A 15,947-nucleotide genomic window follows, 5' to 3' on the forward strand; every position below is an offset into this window, starting at 1 on the left:
GCCAAGACCTCCATTGCTTTAAGAAGTTTTTATCCCCGGTCGAGTAAGAGTCACTCCAGCCTTCTTTCCAGTGTGCACGTGTGTGCACGTTCACTCACTGATTGCCAGTTCCCACCAGCTGTATCTCTGGAATGCTTTGCCCAGGTTCACACTTTGTCTCCCCTGCACTATTATGATAGCTTCATTAATTAGTTTGTTTGCCTCGAATCTCTTATTTCCTCTGCCCTCCTCCAAAATGGCCACGGGAGTCTGGGATCCAGCTCACAGGTCTGATAATATCACACCCATCCTCACTGCCCTTGTCTTGCCCATCGAATAAAGTGCCAGTGCAGCTGAGCACTTGGGTCGCTTCAGAGTTATGGCTGACATCACTTATTGAGTGCCATTCTAGGCTAGACGTGTGCCACGGCTATCCCACATACTTTATTTGAACCTCACAGCAACCTTGCAGGGTGGATAGCAGTTTGTCCATTTTGCAGATGAGAGGGCTGACTCAGAGACGAGGGAGGCCTGCCCTAGACCTTGCCTCTGTCCTCCCTTAGGGACCCCTTTACATTTTAGTCCACACTGTGCTATTGTCCTTCCCAGCCAGTAATAATCCTCCTTAGCCTTTACAGTGCAGGCAAGGGATACTGCCGCCTCCATGAAGCTCTCCCTGAAAACTGGTAGTTCTTAACTTTTCATTCTATCAGATTGTAATCTGCAGCTCTTTCCTGGTCACAGGGTCAGTCTGCCTCAGGGTTTATTTTATGATCAGCTCTTTGCACGTCTGCCTTCTTTGGACTGTTTACTCTTTTGGGGCATGGGGTGTCTGTTCCCACTTGTTTGTGTGTTACTTCTAGTGTACCTGTGCTGTGCATATCATAGGGATGCAGGAAGGCTGAAGCGACTTGAAGGGTATTTACCCAAAAGAAAGTGAACAGGGGTACTGTGTGGAATTCTGCATAGCAAAACCTAGTTTTGTTGGCATGAGGCACTTTTATATCTGTGCTTATTCTTCTCAATATTGAGGTTAATGTATAACATCCCTGTATTTTGTAGTTAAATCCAGTTTACTCTTTTAAAAGTACCCCTCGGAGCCCCTTCACTTAGCGTTTGTTTGATGCCGTTCATTAGCACAGCTCCTGGGCTCCTGGGTTTCCTGGAGCAGGATGGGCATGTTTTGTAAAGGTACATAGGGAAATAAAGACAAGCTTTGTAGTTATGTAGCCAGGCCTCGGGCAAATGAGTAGAGGTGGGGAATGGAAAGGACACCCAGATTCAAATAATGGAGCACTCCACCCGACGGGATATCCATGCCCCCTCTGCAGTGGGCACCAGCTGCTTCCCATCTGGTGCTCACTTGCCTGCCTGCATGGTCACCTAGCTCTTCTCAGTCTCAGCTTCTCTTTGTACCTTAGGGTCACATTCCCCAAGAGAGGATCTTTGGTGGCGTTTCCTTCCCCCATCATTGGCCAGAGCCCTCAAGACAGGTTTCTTTGTGGGCTGCAAGTGGTGGTCAAGTATCATTAAATAGGATGTGGCCACCTGTTTGGGAGAAACTGCCAAGAGACATTTCTCCCAACAGGGTACTGCACGAGTGTCGGGGAAGTACATGATTGATGGCCTACCCCATACAAAGCCTCGCAGTCACTACTGTAGGGTGTGTAAAGATGGAGAAGACACTATCCCTGCCATCAAGTGGCCTAAAATCAGTAACAAAGGGGCCGGAAACACACCTACTGTTCACAGAAGGAAAAGTTTCCTATCAAATGATCTTATCTGTGTTTTCCAGATAGAGTTACCCACCAACCTGATCTAACCTATACTGAACTTGAATGACACCTTTGACCTAATTTTTGCTTAAATGAAATACAGAGGATAGGAATAATATAAATAATACTACAGCTACATGTTAACTCAGATGCTATACTGAATGCAGTTTTGAAATCTAATCTTTATTATTTTTATTAAAACTTTAGTAAAGACTCTGTCATTGAAATGTGATTCCCCACAATTACAGTTAGAAAAATGTGAATTTAAAAAATGTATTTTGCAACCCATAATCTGTATTGCACATATATAATCTTGCTACTCACCTGTCTTTGGCAAGTTTTATATTATTTTTTCTTTCCATGAATCACTATGAACCTTTTTTTTTTGAGAAATGAAGAATTAATTTTTTTCTTTTTAGAAATTCCGGGATTTCTTTAATCAAAATGAAACCAGTGATCCAGCAAGGGATACATGTGTGATCCTTACAGTGGGAGGGCGAACATTTCCGGTGGATATCTTTTATCTACAAAGGTTTGATGATGCTTGAATTCTTGATGATGGTGTTTAGAAAACTTGGCCTCTGATGTAGAATGTCAGAACTGCATTTGCTCACAACTCTAAAGGATGGGGAGGAGCATGTTTTGTGTCCCTTGTCATTGGTCTAGAATGTTCTTACCCTGCTCCGGATCACTGCTGAATTTAGTTTAAACACTTCATACTGACATGCAAGTTTCCGTAAATCTGTGGCCAGTAGCTCAGCCAGAGAAAGCAAAAGTGGTGAAAGGTTTTGGGGAGGGAAGCTTGATAGTTTTCAGAACTGGGGTTTACGAGGCTGCCTGTCAGCAGGGGCAGTATTGGTGATTTGAATCATTTGGCTGTCAGTTCTCTACATCTCTAGCGAGAAGGCCCAGTTGGCACTTTTAGGAGTAGCCTACTTGGACAAGGAATGGGCCATCCTAATTCCTGTACTAGTCACTGGACAAAGACCAGGAGCCTGTTCCAGTGGCTGATAAATCCAGAGTCGTGGACTTGATTTCTGAATCGTTTTGTTGGAGAGCTCATCCATCAGGGCCATCCAGCCGTCTCATAGATGCTGCTATTGGTTAGGAGGGAAAATGGGCTGGGAAGAGTGTGGGCTTCAGCACTGGGACCACAGCTCCTGATTTTCATTGGTCTGATGTCTTTGCATACTAAAGATAGCACGTCTATTTGTATGGTATTTTATTTCTTTGCAAATAAAGCTAAAAATCATAGTTGACATATAATTATGGATTATTCTTGAATATTAGATTTGAAAAAAATGAATATTTATTTTATTTATCCATGCACTAATTACTTACTGGGCAGGCCCAAACTCACTTTGATGAGCTTTGCTGCCAGATTATTAGGGTAATTGATCTGTAATTAACGAGCATATTCTAGTGATGAATTCATCCCATTTGTCTTTTCAGTCCTGTTCCAGATTATATCAAATCAACTGTGGAAACTGTGGTGAAAATTCACCAGACAGAGGGAGACGGAGACATTTTAGCATTTCTTACTGGCCAGGTAATGCCATTGTACTTCTCTGATGAACAGACATGTTAAGACAGCACCAAAATTAATACAGAGCCTTGTTACTTTACTCAGCCATTTATTTCATGTTTTGTTGTATTTTGTGGTTCCATAATTGTGTAAAAAATTGATTTGATGTAATTCATCTACCATCTAGATTGTTGGGGAGTCGTTAGCCCCTGCCTGTTCTGTCTGCAGAGGGTTAAGTGTTTTTTAAATGTATTAGCTGATTCCAAAATAAACTAGGTAGCTGAGTGAGGGCTATTTTGTTTGCCAGAATTGGATACTACATTAGGTCCATGGTCCTGCACACATGTTGCTGCTGTGTACCTCTTTTTCCAGTGACACCTTTACAGCTCATCCTGGAGGTGATAAGTGGCCATATTACTGGTAAAACAACTGAACAGGCCCAAGTGCTCGCTGACAGTGGCAGCACTATTCAGACCTGCCCTCCAACTGTAATCTTTTCCACTGCCAAACACTTTCCATGGTTCAGTAATCTTTTTTGGAGAAAGCTTATAGTGATTTTATATGCTACAACTTGTCCATATGCACGAGATGCTTGTTTGACACCGTATATGTGTGCTGGGTAAAATAGTCATTGTTTTTACTTACTGGGAACTCTTCCATTCATTGCAGATCATATCGATTTTTTAGTAACTAATAGTGTAGTTGCAAAATTTCACCCATTGTCATCATTGTTTATTAGCATTTAATTAAATTCCATCCCAGAGTGGAACATGATGGCACTGAAATTCTTGAATCTGACCAAAATTAAAGTCCAGATCCCAACTTTTATTTTCTTTCAGTATGATAAAATAGCATGCTTTAAATTGATCTCGGTTTCTTTGGTTCCTGGTTCAATGTCTTTAGGAAGAGGTAGAAACTGTTGTGTCAATGCTCATTGAGCAGGCTCGAGCACTAGCTCGCACTGGGATGAAGAGACACCTCCGAGTTCTCCCCATGTATGCAGGACTGCCTTCCTTTGAGCAAATGAAAGTGTTTGAAAGGGTGTCGCGCAGTGTCAGAAAGGTGAGACTATCCTTATGACCAAGGGTGTTGGCAGCCGTCTGTAATCATAATGATGCTCCTTTATTTGTTTTGAAACTTGCTAAACACAAGGCAGACTTCTCGGTCCATATTTCTGTGTAGTAGATCTAAAAGCACACAATAAATAATACATTGTGAAGATTTATTATTATTATTTTTTGGAGACGGAGTCTCGCTCTGCCACCCAGGCTGGGTGCAGTGGCGTGATCTCAGCTGACTGCAAGCTCCGCCTCCTGGGTTCACGCCGTTCTCCTGCCTCAGCCTGCTGAGTAGCTGGGACTACAAGGCGCCCACCACCACGCCCAGCTTATTTTTTTTGTATTTTTAATAGAGATGGGGTTTCACTATGTTAGTCAGGATGGTCTCGATCTCCTGACCTTGTGATCCGCCCACCTTGGCCTCCCAAAGTGCTGGGATTACAGGCATGAGCCACCGCTCCTGGCCCATTGTGAAGATTCTAAACCTGTCCCACTGAAGGGGTCACTCTGACAGTAGTTATCAGATCAGATGACTTCTCTTTTCTTCTCTTCTGCCTTCCTAATATTTCCCACGACACATGCTTACTTTGGCTTAAGGGATTGGGGGGATTGAGGTTAGTCAGGAACAATAGAAAAGTCAGTACACATGGTTTCTGAATAATTTGTTTTAAGTATCAGCTTGCCTATTTTAAAGGGCCAAGTTTAAATCAATTAATTCAAGGTGTGGCTTAAAAATGTTTAGCCTTGAAGTGAGAGTGGGGAAGGGTGTGGTAGAAAGCATTGGTTTGAAGGAGCTGGCAGGCAGCCAGTCCGCCTGCTGTTCACGGTCCCCCTGGGCCTGACTCTGCCTTTTCCTTTCATTAGATGAGGACTGCACAGAACCAGCCCGAGGACAGCTTTTACTGTGGTAGCTATTTATCAACAGATGGCAGAGAATAGAGCAGGTGAGGGATGGTCTGAGGATCCACTCCCAATTTCAGACCACCTGTAAGAGGGTGCTCAGCCTCTTGACCATTGGGATGGAGCAACTTGAGTCTGCCCCATCAAACATTAATTGCAGCCAGCCAATCAGGAGACCTGTATTCTGCCCCTGAGCTACTATGTGCCTTGAGACAACTGACTTAACCTCGAATCTGAGTTTTTACAGCTGTAAAACATAAATAATAATAACTTTCAGATAGGTGGTTTTATAGCACAATATCTTAATCCCAACTACATAAAAATATTAGGAAGATTATTTTATAAAATGATCATTTATAAAATAATTTTTATAAAATGATTTATAAAATGTAAAGTGCCTGAAAAAAGTTCTAACTGCTATATGTATGTGTCGCCTGCTGCTTAAACCCTCCAGGGGCAGCTCCCGATGTACTGGGAATAAAATTCAAATACCTCATAGTGGCCCAGAGACCACATATGATTGCATCTCTGCCTCGTTCTGCAACCTCATCTTGTACTTTGTATTTTGGCTGCACTGGCTATTTCTCCTTCCTTTGAACTGTTTCTTCTTGGATCTCTATAGGATTGGCTGCTGCTTGTTACTCAGGTCTCTGCTCAAAATCTTTCACAGAGGCTCTTCCTGGCCAACAAATGTAAAGTAGCATGCCCTATTATTATAATAATATATAATATACGTGTTATATACTACATCATATCATATTGCCTCATTGTATTAATATTTTCTTTATAGTATTTGTTGTACTCTGAAATTATCTTCTTGTTTATGTTCAGCATGTCTTCACCCTGAACACTCAAACTAGAATGTAAACTCTGGCAGAGCAGGGGCCTTGTCTGTCTTGTTTATCCTACATCCCAGCACCTTGAACAGTGCTTGGCAAAGTGCACACCCTCAGAAAGTAATCATGATATGAATGAATAAATGACTATACCTGCGCAAGATGGTGGTGATTTACTTTAGTTATGCCAAAAGGAAAAACTAACAAATACTAGGCTCTGATCACTTTATATATGAATTGTATATAGTCCCTTCAGTAACCCTAGGGGAGGTGGTAAATCTTATTATGTAGATGAGGAAACAGTTTCAGGAGGTTGAGTAACTTATCCAGGGTCACATGATTAGGGAGAATTCAAACCCAGGGCACCCCCTGACTTGGAAACTCACACTCTTTCTAGTATATTAAACTGCCTCTCACGGATTCTGCAATGTTTTAAATGTTAAATCTTTTAGGATTTTTACAAGTTTATTAAAAGCAAAAAGAATAAAATGACTTTTATTCTTCTTTCTGTGGGGAACTTAGGTGATAGTGGCCACCAATGTGGCAGAAACCTCTATCACAATCAGTGGCATTGTGTATGTGATCGACTGTGGCTTTGTGAAACTCCGAGCCTACAATCCCAGGACAGCTATTGAATGCTTGGTGGTGGTGCCAGTCTCCCAGGCATCAGCTAACCAGCGAGCAGGACGTGGTGGTCGTAGTCGCTCGGGAAAATGTTATCGCCTTTATACAGGTTAGTGTGGCTTTCCCTAAGGGTTTTCGACTTTCTTATAGTCAGCCTCGGCATCAGAGTATAGCAAATGTTTACTCCTAATGGTAGAACTTAACATAAAATACAGGCCTTCCTCACAAGGCCCTGTGTAATCTGATCCCCGCTGCCTTGCTCACTCTAAATAGGGTGTTTCTTTGTTACTAGTCCCCATTGGCCAAAGCTGGCCTGTGAGTGACTGCTTATTTGCTATCCTGTTCTAACCTAACATCTGGGCACAGGCCTGTGTAGCCATTTGCCCCTAGGGCATGGGCTGTGTGTCCTGGAGCGTGTCTTTCTTGCCTTTCTTTCTTGACTTAATGTGCTGTTTTTGTATTCCAAGATCCCTGAGTCTTGCGGAGCCTCACATTGGGTTCCCCTTTTACTTCTGGTTCAGAGCATCTTTGCCAAGTGAAAATGGAAGGTCTATCCTGAGACTCATTCATAGAAAACAAATAGTTGGTGAACTACTGCTCTGTGCTGTGCATCATGCTAGGCTCTGAGGGAACAGAAGGCAATTTTAATACTGTCTCAGCCTTTCTGGAGCTTTCTGTCCAGCTTGAAGACAGCCTTACCTACAGAGAGTGATGGATCCAGAGCTGCTCTTTCTCTCTCTGCACTTCTCTTTTGTGGGGAATGCTGCTGAGATTTTCCCCAGTTGTCCAGACTCAATTTCCAAGTCATTGTTAATTCTCTTCTCTATCCAGTATCCATCTGCATTCACTTAACCAGGCCCAGGGTTTTTGTTTTGTTTTGTTTCTTCTGGTGTGGCTACCCCTGAAGAAGGTCCAGGGGTTTTAGCTCTGCCATTTGTCTCTTCTTTTCCTTTCTGGTTATTATTGTCCTTGTTCAGTCTTTGATGTTGATCTTTCTTTTAGCAGATGTTTGCAGAGCACCTGCTGTATGCTGGCCATGGTGCTAGAGCTTTGAGATCTGGGGCTAGTAACCATGGTCTGTGGCCACAGTGGCTGACAGTCTGGTGGTGGAGGTAGACCTCAAAACACATCAGCATATTATGGTATGATAGGGAGCCATAAAGAATCGGGAGCCTTGGAAGCAGAGAGCAGAGGCTTTTCCTTGGGCTGTTTTCCCTGCCCAGCAGATCTTCCTTATCTTTCAAATCCTCTCTCAGATGGCATTTCCTTCATGAAGCTACCTTAGATGCCTTCTCCTAGAAGCTGGTGTTATCCTTCTGGGGATTTGGGGAGCGCTTCACAACCAGGGTGTTGTTTGAGCCTGATCTTATTGGCAGTACAGTCCTTATCTAGGCGAAGAGGTGATTGGGGAGATTCAATTTCAGTGCACCAGGCAGAGGGAATGGAATGTACAAGTACTTGCAGGGAAGGAAGTGGGTTTGGAACATTCACAGAAGGGAGGGAATAGGCAGAACCCAGGGCCCGAGGACCAAGGGCAACCACTGAAGATGCTAAGAAGGAATGACTAGAGTGGAAAAGGGAGAGCCAGGACTGAAAGGGATTCTGACATGCAGAGAAGGTTTCAAGACATTTTTCTCTTCAAAAATTATTTATCAAGGTGAAATTTACATAACACAACATTAACCACATTAAAGTGAACAATTTATTATATTCACAATGTTATGTGACCACCGCCTCCATCTAGTTTCAGAACATTTCAGCTACTCCAGAATAAAATCCCCTATGCATTAAGCAGCTTCTCCCCATTCTTTCTGGCTGCCAGTCCCTGGAAATCACCAACCTGTGTTCTTCTCAATGGATTTCTCTCTTTTGGATATTTCATATAAAGAGTTACACAATATGTGACCTTTTGTGTCTGGCTTCTTTTAGCATAATGGTTTTGAGGTTTATCTACATTGTAGCATGTACTTCATTCCTTTTTATTACTGACTAATATTCTGTTGTATAGATAAACCACACTTTGTTTATTCATTTATTAGTTGTGGACATTTGGGCTGTTTTTGTCTTTTGGCTATTGTGAATAGTGCTGGTATGAACCTGCATGTACATGTACTTGAGTAGGTGTTTTTAATTCGTTTGGCTATTACAGGGTTATATGTAATTTTGTTTAACTTTTAAGGAGCTCAAGTTACTTTTAAAAGAGGCCAGCATTATCTCATGCACCAAGAAATCATGGACTAAAGATAGGCAGGTGGATTTGGGTGAAAAGTCACTGAATGCCTTTGCATGAGCAGTTTAGTGGAAGTGGGGTTGGGGAGGGCCCCTGACTGTAATGAGTGCATTGGTGTCCAGCCTCTAGGCTTCCACAGGAGCCTCCAGAAAGTGTTGCTTTGAACAGGGTGCCACCTGCTCAGACCCTCCACAGTTTCTCAGACCATCCAGGATTTTTCCTCAGCTTATCTTCTCCTACTAACCACTACACATTGCTTCTCAGCTGAACTACTACACGACATGCTCTCTGCATGAGAAACGCTTAGATACCTTTTCCTTGAGCTGTTTCCTCTTTGCCCAACAGATCCTCCTTGTCCTTCAAATCCTCCCTCAAATGGCAACATTCAGCTTCCCTAGAGGCCTTCTTCCAGCCACCCTGCTTCCTCCTTCCCTGAGCCTCCATTTCTCTTTGGGAGGACCACTCCTTGAGACTTTTCCTATTTCTCCTTGAGGGTCAACTGTTTCTGGTCCAGGTCCCAGGCCCCTGCATATCACTGAAGCTTTTCAAGGGGATTGCCTGTGACTCCTACAGCCTCTGGCCCCATGCCTCACACACTTGAGTCCTCAGGAGAGCTTGCGTGTCATTGAACTTTTAGGAAACACCCACTTCTTGTGAGCTTTTCAGCAGGGTGGTCCTCTTATGTGGTAACTTTGTTTCTCCTTTGGTTAGTAGTGTGCTTGGAAAATGGGGTTATCCTATCAAGAAGCTGTACCCCAAATGCTCTTGAAACTAAAGGAAGTATCTCATTTGGAACTTCCTGCTGTTGGCCGTCATCCAGAACCTTCCAGTTAGACCCAATTTTTATCAGTTAGTCCACGGAATATTGGTTTTCTATTTTCTCAAAGAAAACCTTTTTGAAGTTCTTCGGGGATAGTGGTATTTCTTCTTGGCACTTTTTTTTTTTTTTTTTCCTCTAGTTAACTAAAGCTTTATGATCTAAATGGAAGTTGGGTCACCCTTGTATTGTTTAAGAAGGGTGTACATCAGTTAAAATGTTGACTGATGTGGGAGGTTTTGGTGGGTGGAGCATTCTCTATATAATCCTTAAGCTTTCTGAATATACATGAAAATGAGTTAATCTCTTCCTCTTTTTTCCCCACCCTTTCTGCCTAGCTTTTATAAAAAGGCCTTCTTCCAAAGTCTTTTCTCCTTCCCCCTCCCTTTCTGCCCTTCCTGTCTTGGAATCTCTGTGTCTTAGGATGCTTTTTCCTGTGTAAGGTCACCTGTTCTTCCTGGTAGGGCATGAAACATTCATTTCTTGGTTTGGGGCAGCACTGGATTCTGGGAATGATATTGTGTACCTGGCTTGTTGATTTAAAAACTTTGATTTGGACAATTTTTGCTCTTTATAAGATTTGGTCATTTGTTGTATTTTGGTGATTTATCTTGAAATTGTTCTTTGCTTGTATGTGAAGCTCTTGCTTCCTTGACTTATTCCAAACAGAGATGGTGGCAACTGGGAACTGATAGTGATTCAGCAAGTACTTGTTGGTTTGATTTAATGTTTTGCTGACAAAAAACATTAAAAAACAGAATTTTAGATAAAGTTTTATAAAGGTGTTTTCAAATATATTTAAGGCATTTTAAAAATAGAATGGTCTTTCCTAAGTATAAAAATAACTTTATATCATGGTATCATGTGCATCTGCTTCTAGAATCCTAGAGCCCCTTGTTCAAGGTAGAGAAGAAAATTTGTCCCTTGGCATAGTGATTGCGTTTGATCGTGACATTTGGTCCCAAACAGTTCTGATTTCCTATCCTCAGAGGAAGCCTTTGACAAGTTGCCTCAGTCTACGGTTCCTGAGATGCAGCGTAGTAATTTGGCACCTGTCATCCTGCAGCTGAAAGCACTTGGAATTGACAATGTCCTCAGGTTCCACTTCATGTCGGTAAGTCCTGCCTGCTGTCTGGGGCCATAGGGAGGCTAGGGAGCTCACAGGGGGATGTCAGGACATTGTCGTAGGGCATGCCATGTTTCTTTTTTTTCCCTACTCAGGTCATGTGTTGTGTGTCTGCTTTGCAACCAGGCCGTGTGCAGGATGTAGGGGAAAACAGCCAGACAAGGTAGCCTCAATTCCTATTCTTACATAGTTCCTGTTCTTGTCTGCTGGGGAATAGAGACAAGTAAGTGGGTAATTACAGAGCCGTGTGTCCAGGGCTCTGAGAGACAAAGGAAGGGCCTCCCAGGTGAAACCTGAAACCCAAATAGGATCTCACCAGGTTAGGAGGGGTGGAGAGTTCCAGGACAGCTAGTCTTTGTACAGGCCTAGATGCAGGAGTACCATGATTGGGGGATCCTGGAGGGTTTAGATAGAGCTGCAGGAAGACCCTTGTGCCTGATTGCTTCCTGAGATGATTTCTAGGAGTGGAATGACTGGGTTAAAGGGCCATAGTCCTGTTTAGGGTCCTGTTACATGGCCAGATTGCTTTACCAATGTCAACTCTAGCAGTGCATGAATGCCCACCTTGTGGTACTTCCATTGTGCCATGTTATCTTCTTTAGTTTTGCTGATTTGATTGGCCAGAGAGAGAGAGAGAGAGAGAGAGAGAGGAAATCACCTTTATTATAATTATTTTTAAATTTCTCATAAGGTAGATTTTTATAAAAACATTTATTAGTCAGTTTGTATTTCTTCTGAATTGTTAAGCTATTTATCTGTTAGAATTGTGTCTGTTAGTGATTTTCAAGAGTCCTTTGAATATTAAAGACATTAATTTTTATAATATTTCTTACAAATATTTTCTATTTATATTTTACTTTTTTTTTTTAATGTGTGGACATTCTAAACATATTCACAGTAATCTATTTTTGCCTTTATGATTTCTTTGGCTATTCTTTTTTTCTTTCTTTATTTTCTGAGACAGTCTCACTCTCACCCAGGCTGGAGTGCAGTTGTGCAATCTCAGCTCACTGCAACCTCCGCCTCTTGGGTTCAAGCGATTCTCGTGTCTCAGCCTCCCAAGTAGCTGGGACTACAGGAAAGAGCCATCATGCTTGGTTAATTTTTTGTATTTTTAGTAGAGACGGGGTTTTGCCGTGTTGGCCAGGATGGTCTTGAACGCCTGACTTCAGGTGATCTGCCCACCTTGGCCTCCCAAAGTGCTGGGATTACAGGTGTGAACCACTGTGTGCAGTTGACTTTACACTAATTAAATGATCAAGTATAAAGAAAAATGGTGAAATCCAAAACTGCCACAATTTGGGAAAGTAAATTCCTCCCATGTTATACCGTTTCTGTCCCCATGGAGGACTTTCTGACAACATTTAATGAGCCGTAGAAATGCCTGCTATTTCTTCTCATAAAAATTTCTCCTGAAAAAATAATTCAGAAGAAGAAAAAAAGCTTACATATGTGATAATGCTTATAGCATTTATATTACATTTAAAAATATAAATAATGAAAATTATCGTAAAACTTTTGGACAGTTGAAAAATAAAAAAAAATACATACAAATTTATCTTCACATATTTCCTTCTGGTTATTGTCCCCTGAAGTTGTGGTTTTTATGATTGAAATTACAGAATACATATAATTTTGTATATTTAGCAATGTTATTTACAATGGTGAAAAACTGGAAACAATTTAATTGCCCAGCAATAAGAAAATTGACTTTTTTATGGAGTATGATTGTCATAGAGTATTATGCAGTCATCCCAAGTAGTTACTGTGAAGTTTGTATGGGTACAAGAAACAATGAAAACAGAAAAACATGTAGTGAGAAGACCACACTAAAACTATACATAAACAGTAATTCCAGATATGTTAAAACAGTGTTTCTGTATTATCCCAAATCAGTTGGGGTCATAGAGAAATACTAGTGAGTGTGATTAGATGAAAATACTATGGATAAGATTTTTGTGGAGGGGGATAAGTTTTTTTTGTTAATTCACTGGAAATCGGGCCAGGAATTGAGTCAGAGATGACCTTGTTAGTTTTTTCTGTAATTGTTAAAAGCCTAGTTCAGAGATTGCTATTCCTGTTACCTCATCCACTCTCAGTATAAAAGATCTCAGAGAGTTTAAGCTCCTTCATTTAGGTGTTGCCCATTTTGCCTCTTTGTAGAGAAAGATGTAAGCACCAAGGAAGGGCTAGTGGATCATTTACATGATTTGCTCAATGGTGATTTGTTGAATCCTGTCTGTGTAATGAATCCAATAGGTTTAGTTCCTGCCCTCGTAAGTGTGTTCACCTGTGTGTACAGTCACTACAGCGTTTAAAAAAGTTTAACTTTGGTCTTTGGTGAACCAAGTAGGGAAGGTAGACTGGGAAAAACGAGGCCTGAGTTCAGCTTTGCCACCAACTGCCTATATGACCTTTTTCAGCTGTCTTTTCCTTATTGCAGTTCAGTTTCCTCATCTGTAAAACTGAGCTAAAACAATGTGATGATTAAAATACATTTGTTATGTGAATGCATTTAGAAAAAAATGCTATGTGAATTTAGAAAAAATACATTTAGAAAGCATGCTATGCAGTTTAAAGATGTACTATAATTTTATTACCTGAGTTATTAGAAACCACATAGTTTAGAGAGAAAAAAATATGATGCCTGGCACTTAGGTGCTCAGTCAAGATTTGTAGAAGGAAAGGAGGTAAAGATCTGGAAAATCAGACTGAGGCTGGCTCAGTACATCAGCTCTGCTTATGAACTTTAGGTTCTCTAGAAACTATTATTTTTTGAAATTCAGATTCAACATATGTTGCAGTTTCCAGACAGGGATTAAGAAAAAACAAATTCAGCATATGTTATTTACCCACCACGGGGCCTGGAGTGGGTCTATGGGGGATGCAAAGATAAATCATCCCTGAGCCCTGAGTGCTGCAGTGTCCTGGGGCCCCAGTGTGGTAGAAGGTTGAGTCTGTGAAGTAAAAATTAGAAATGTCTCAGGAGGGTTTAAGGAAAATGAAGAGGTAGTTTAAGATAGGGACGTATCATGTCTGATGGAGGGGAGGATGAGGGAGCGCTTCAAAGGGAAATGTTTCATCAAGCTGAGCCTTAAAGGCCAAGCAGTACAAGGGTGCCTAGAAGGACAGGAAGGACATTTCAAGAGGTGCCAACAGCAAGAACAGAACATGGAGGCTGGGAAGAATGGGGCATGTTAGAGGGGAGAATGGATTTGAAAAGGAAACAGCCACATTTTAATGTTTGTTGCCCAAATAAATCGATTTAGGAAGATTTTTATGTTTTTTTCCAGCCCCCTCCAGCACAGTCGATGGTTCAAGCCTTGGAGTTACTGTATGCTCTGGGAGGTATGCCAGTTTCTCTCATCATTCTCTCTTATTATTATGTGTTCTCTTTTGCGATATTAGTGAGGTCGTATTCACTTTAGGGCTCTTAGTATCTTCGGGAATGGGATTGGTTCTCCCCATATGTATAATCCCCTTAATGATACTTTATTGAAATAGGAAGTTGGGACCATAATTAGACACATGAAAGCTAATTATGACAGCCAGTATATAAAACATGCCAGTTCATCAGAAGCTATTAGTAAGACTCACCAGGGCTACACTCCTAAGAGACGTCTAGAGATCAGCAGTTCCCTACCAGGATGTCAGATCTTACCTCCCCAGACCTTTTTTCTCCACCCAACAACCACATCCTTAAAAATTGTGGCTCAGTATTCTCTCCCTAAATCCTCTTCATTTCATTCCTGGAGTTGCTTGTGGAGAATTGGGGACATTATCAGCTTCTAACACCATGTTATGGGGGAACTTCTATTTAGTTGTCGATTGAAGATGTTATTAGGTTGGTGCAAAAATAATTGTGGTTTTGCCATTGAAAGTAATGGCAAAACCCGCAATTGCTTTTGTCCCAAGCTTAATAGCATTTATCTTGACATAGAGAAAATCGTAGTCTGAATTCACCTCTTCGGGGAGTACTGTCTCTTCTGTGACTGGTACCACAAATGAATATAATTTCCAATTTTGAATTAAGTTTTAATGGAGATTTTGCTTTTTGAGATTTATTTTGAGTGTTACTTTTTTTTTTAAAATAGCTGTATTGAAGTATAGTTTATGTACTATACAATTCAATCATTTACAGTGTACAAATTCAGAGGCTCTTAGCATATTTTCAGGGTTGTGCAACCATCACCACAGTCTAATTGTAGAGCATATTCATCACCCAAAAAAGAAATCTTTACCCATTAGCACCGAACTTCTCATTCTCTTGCCCCCTAGTCCCCCAGCCCAAGGCAACCACTCTCTGGTTCAATCTCTATAGAGACTTATCTCTATAGGTGTGCCTTTTCTGGACATTTCATGTAAATAGAATTATATAATATGTGGTCTTTTGTGACTGGCTTCTGTCTCAGTCTGTCTGCTGTTGCTATAACAGAATGCCGGAGGCTGGGTAATTTCTAAAGAGGTTTATTTGGCTCACGATTCAGGTGGCTGAAAGCTCCAAGGTTAGGCAGCTGTATTTGAGGAGGGCCTCAGCCTGCTTCCACTCAAGGTGGAAAGCAAAAGGAGAGTGGGCGGGTGCAGAGATCACATGGCAAGAGAGGAAGCCAGAAAGAGAAACAGAGGAAGCCAGGCTCTTTTAAGAACCTGCTGTCATGGGAACTAATCCATTACTCACCATGGGTAAGGGCATTAATCTGTTCATGAGGGATCACCCTCATGACCCATACACCTCCCACTAGGCCCCATCTCCCAACACTGTCACGTTGGGGATCAAATTGCAACATGAGCTTTGGTGGGGACAAACTACATCCAAACCATAGCAGCTTCTTTCATTTAGTATGATGTTTCACAGTTTCCTTCATGTTGTAACATATATTCATACCTTATCCCTTTTTATCGCTGAATAATATTCTGTTGTATGAATATACCACATATTTTTTATCCATTCATTAGTTGATGGACATTTGGGTTGTTTCCACTTTTTGGCTGATATAAATAATGCTGCTATAAATATTAGCATATAAATATGGTTTTGGTGGACATTCCCACCAGCAATGTATGAGAGTTCCAGTTT

The 15,947-nt window shown here is 41.4% G+C and overlaps 1 protein-coding gene across 5 annotated transcripts in view; it reads left to right on the forward strand.

Annotated features, from left to right (window-relative positions):
* The window catches only part of DHX35 (DEAH-box helicase 35), a 78,958-nt gene that overhangs the window by 39,946 nt on the left and 23,065 nt on the right, over window positions 1-15,947 (forward strand). For all 5 annotated transcript variants that reach the window (XM_009233580.4, XM_054541445.2, XM_054541446.2 and 2 more), the window contains 6 exon segments: window positions 2,174-2,286; window positions 3,207-3,303; window positions 4,183-4,341; window positions 6,596-6,806; window positions 10,734-10,858; window positions 14,164-14,218. In XM_009233580.4, the coding sequence (XP_009231855.1) occupies window positions 2,174-2,286; window positions 3,207-3,303; window positions 4,183-4,341; window positions 6,596-6,806; window positions 10,734-10,858; window positions 14,164-14,218 (760 nt within the window).

The sequence above is a fragment of the Pongo abelii genome, chromosome 21, assembly GCF_028885655.2.
Source record: "Pongo abelii isolate AG06213 chromosome 21, NHGRI_mPonAbe1-v2.0_pri, whole genome shotgun sequence".
NCBI lineage: Eukaryota > Metazoa > Chordata > Mammalia > Primates > Hominidae > Pongo > Pongo abelii.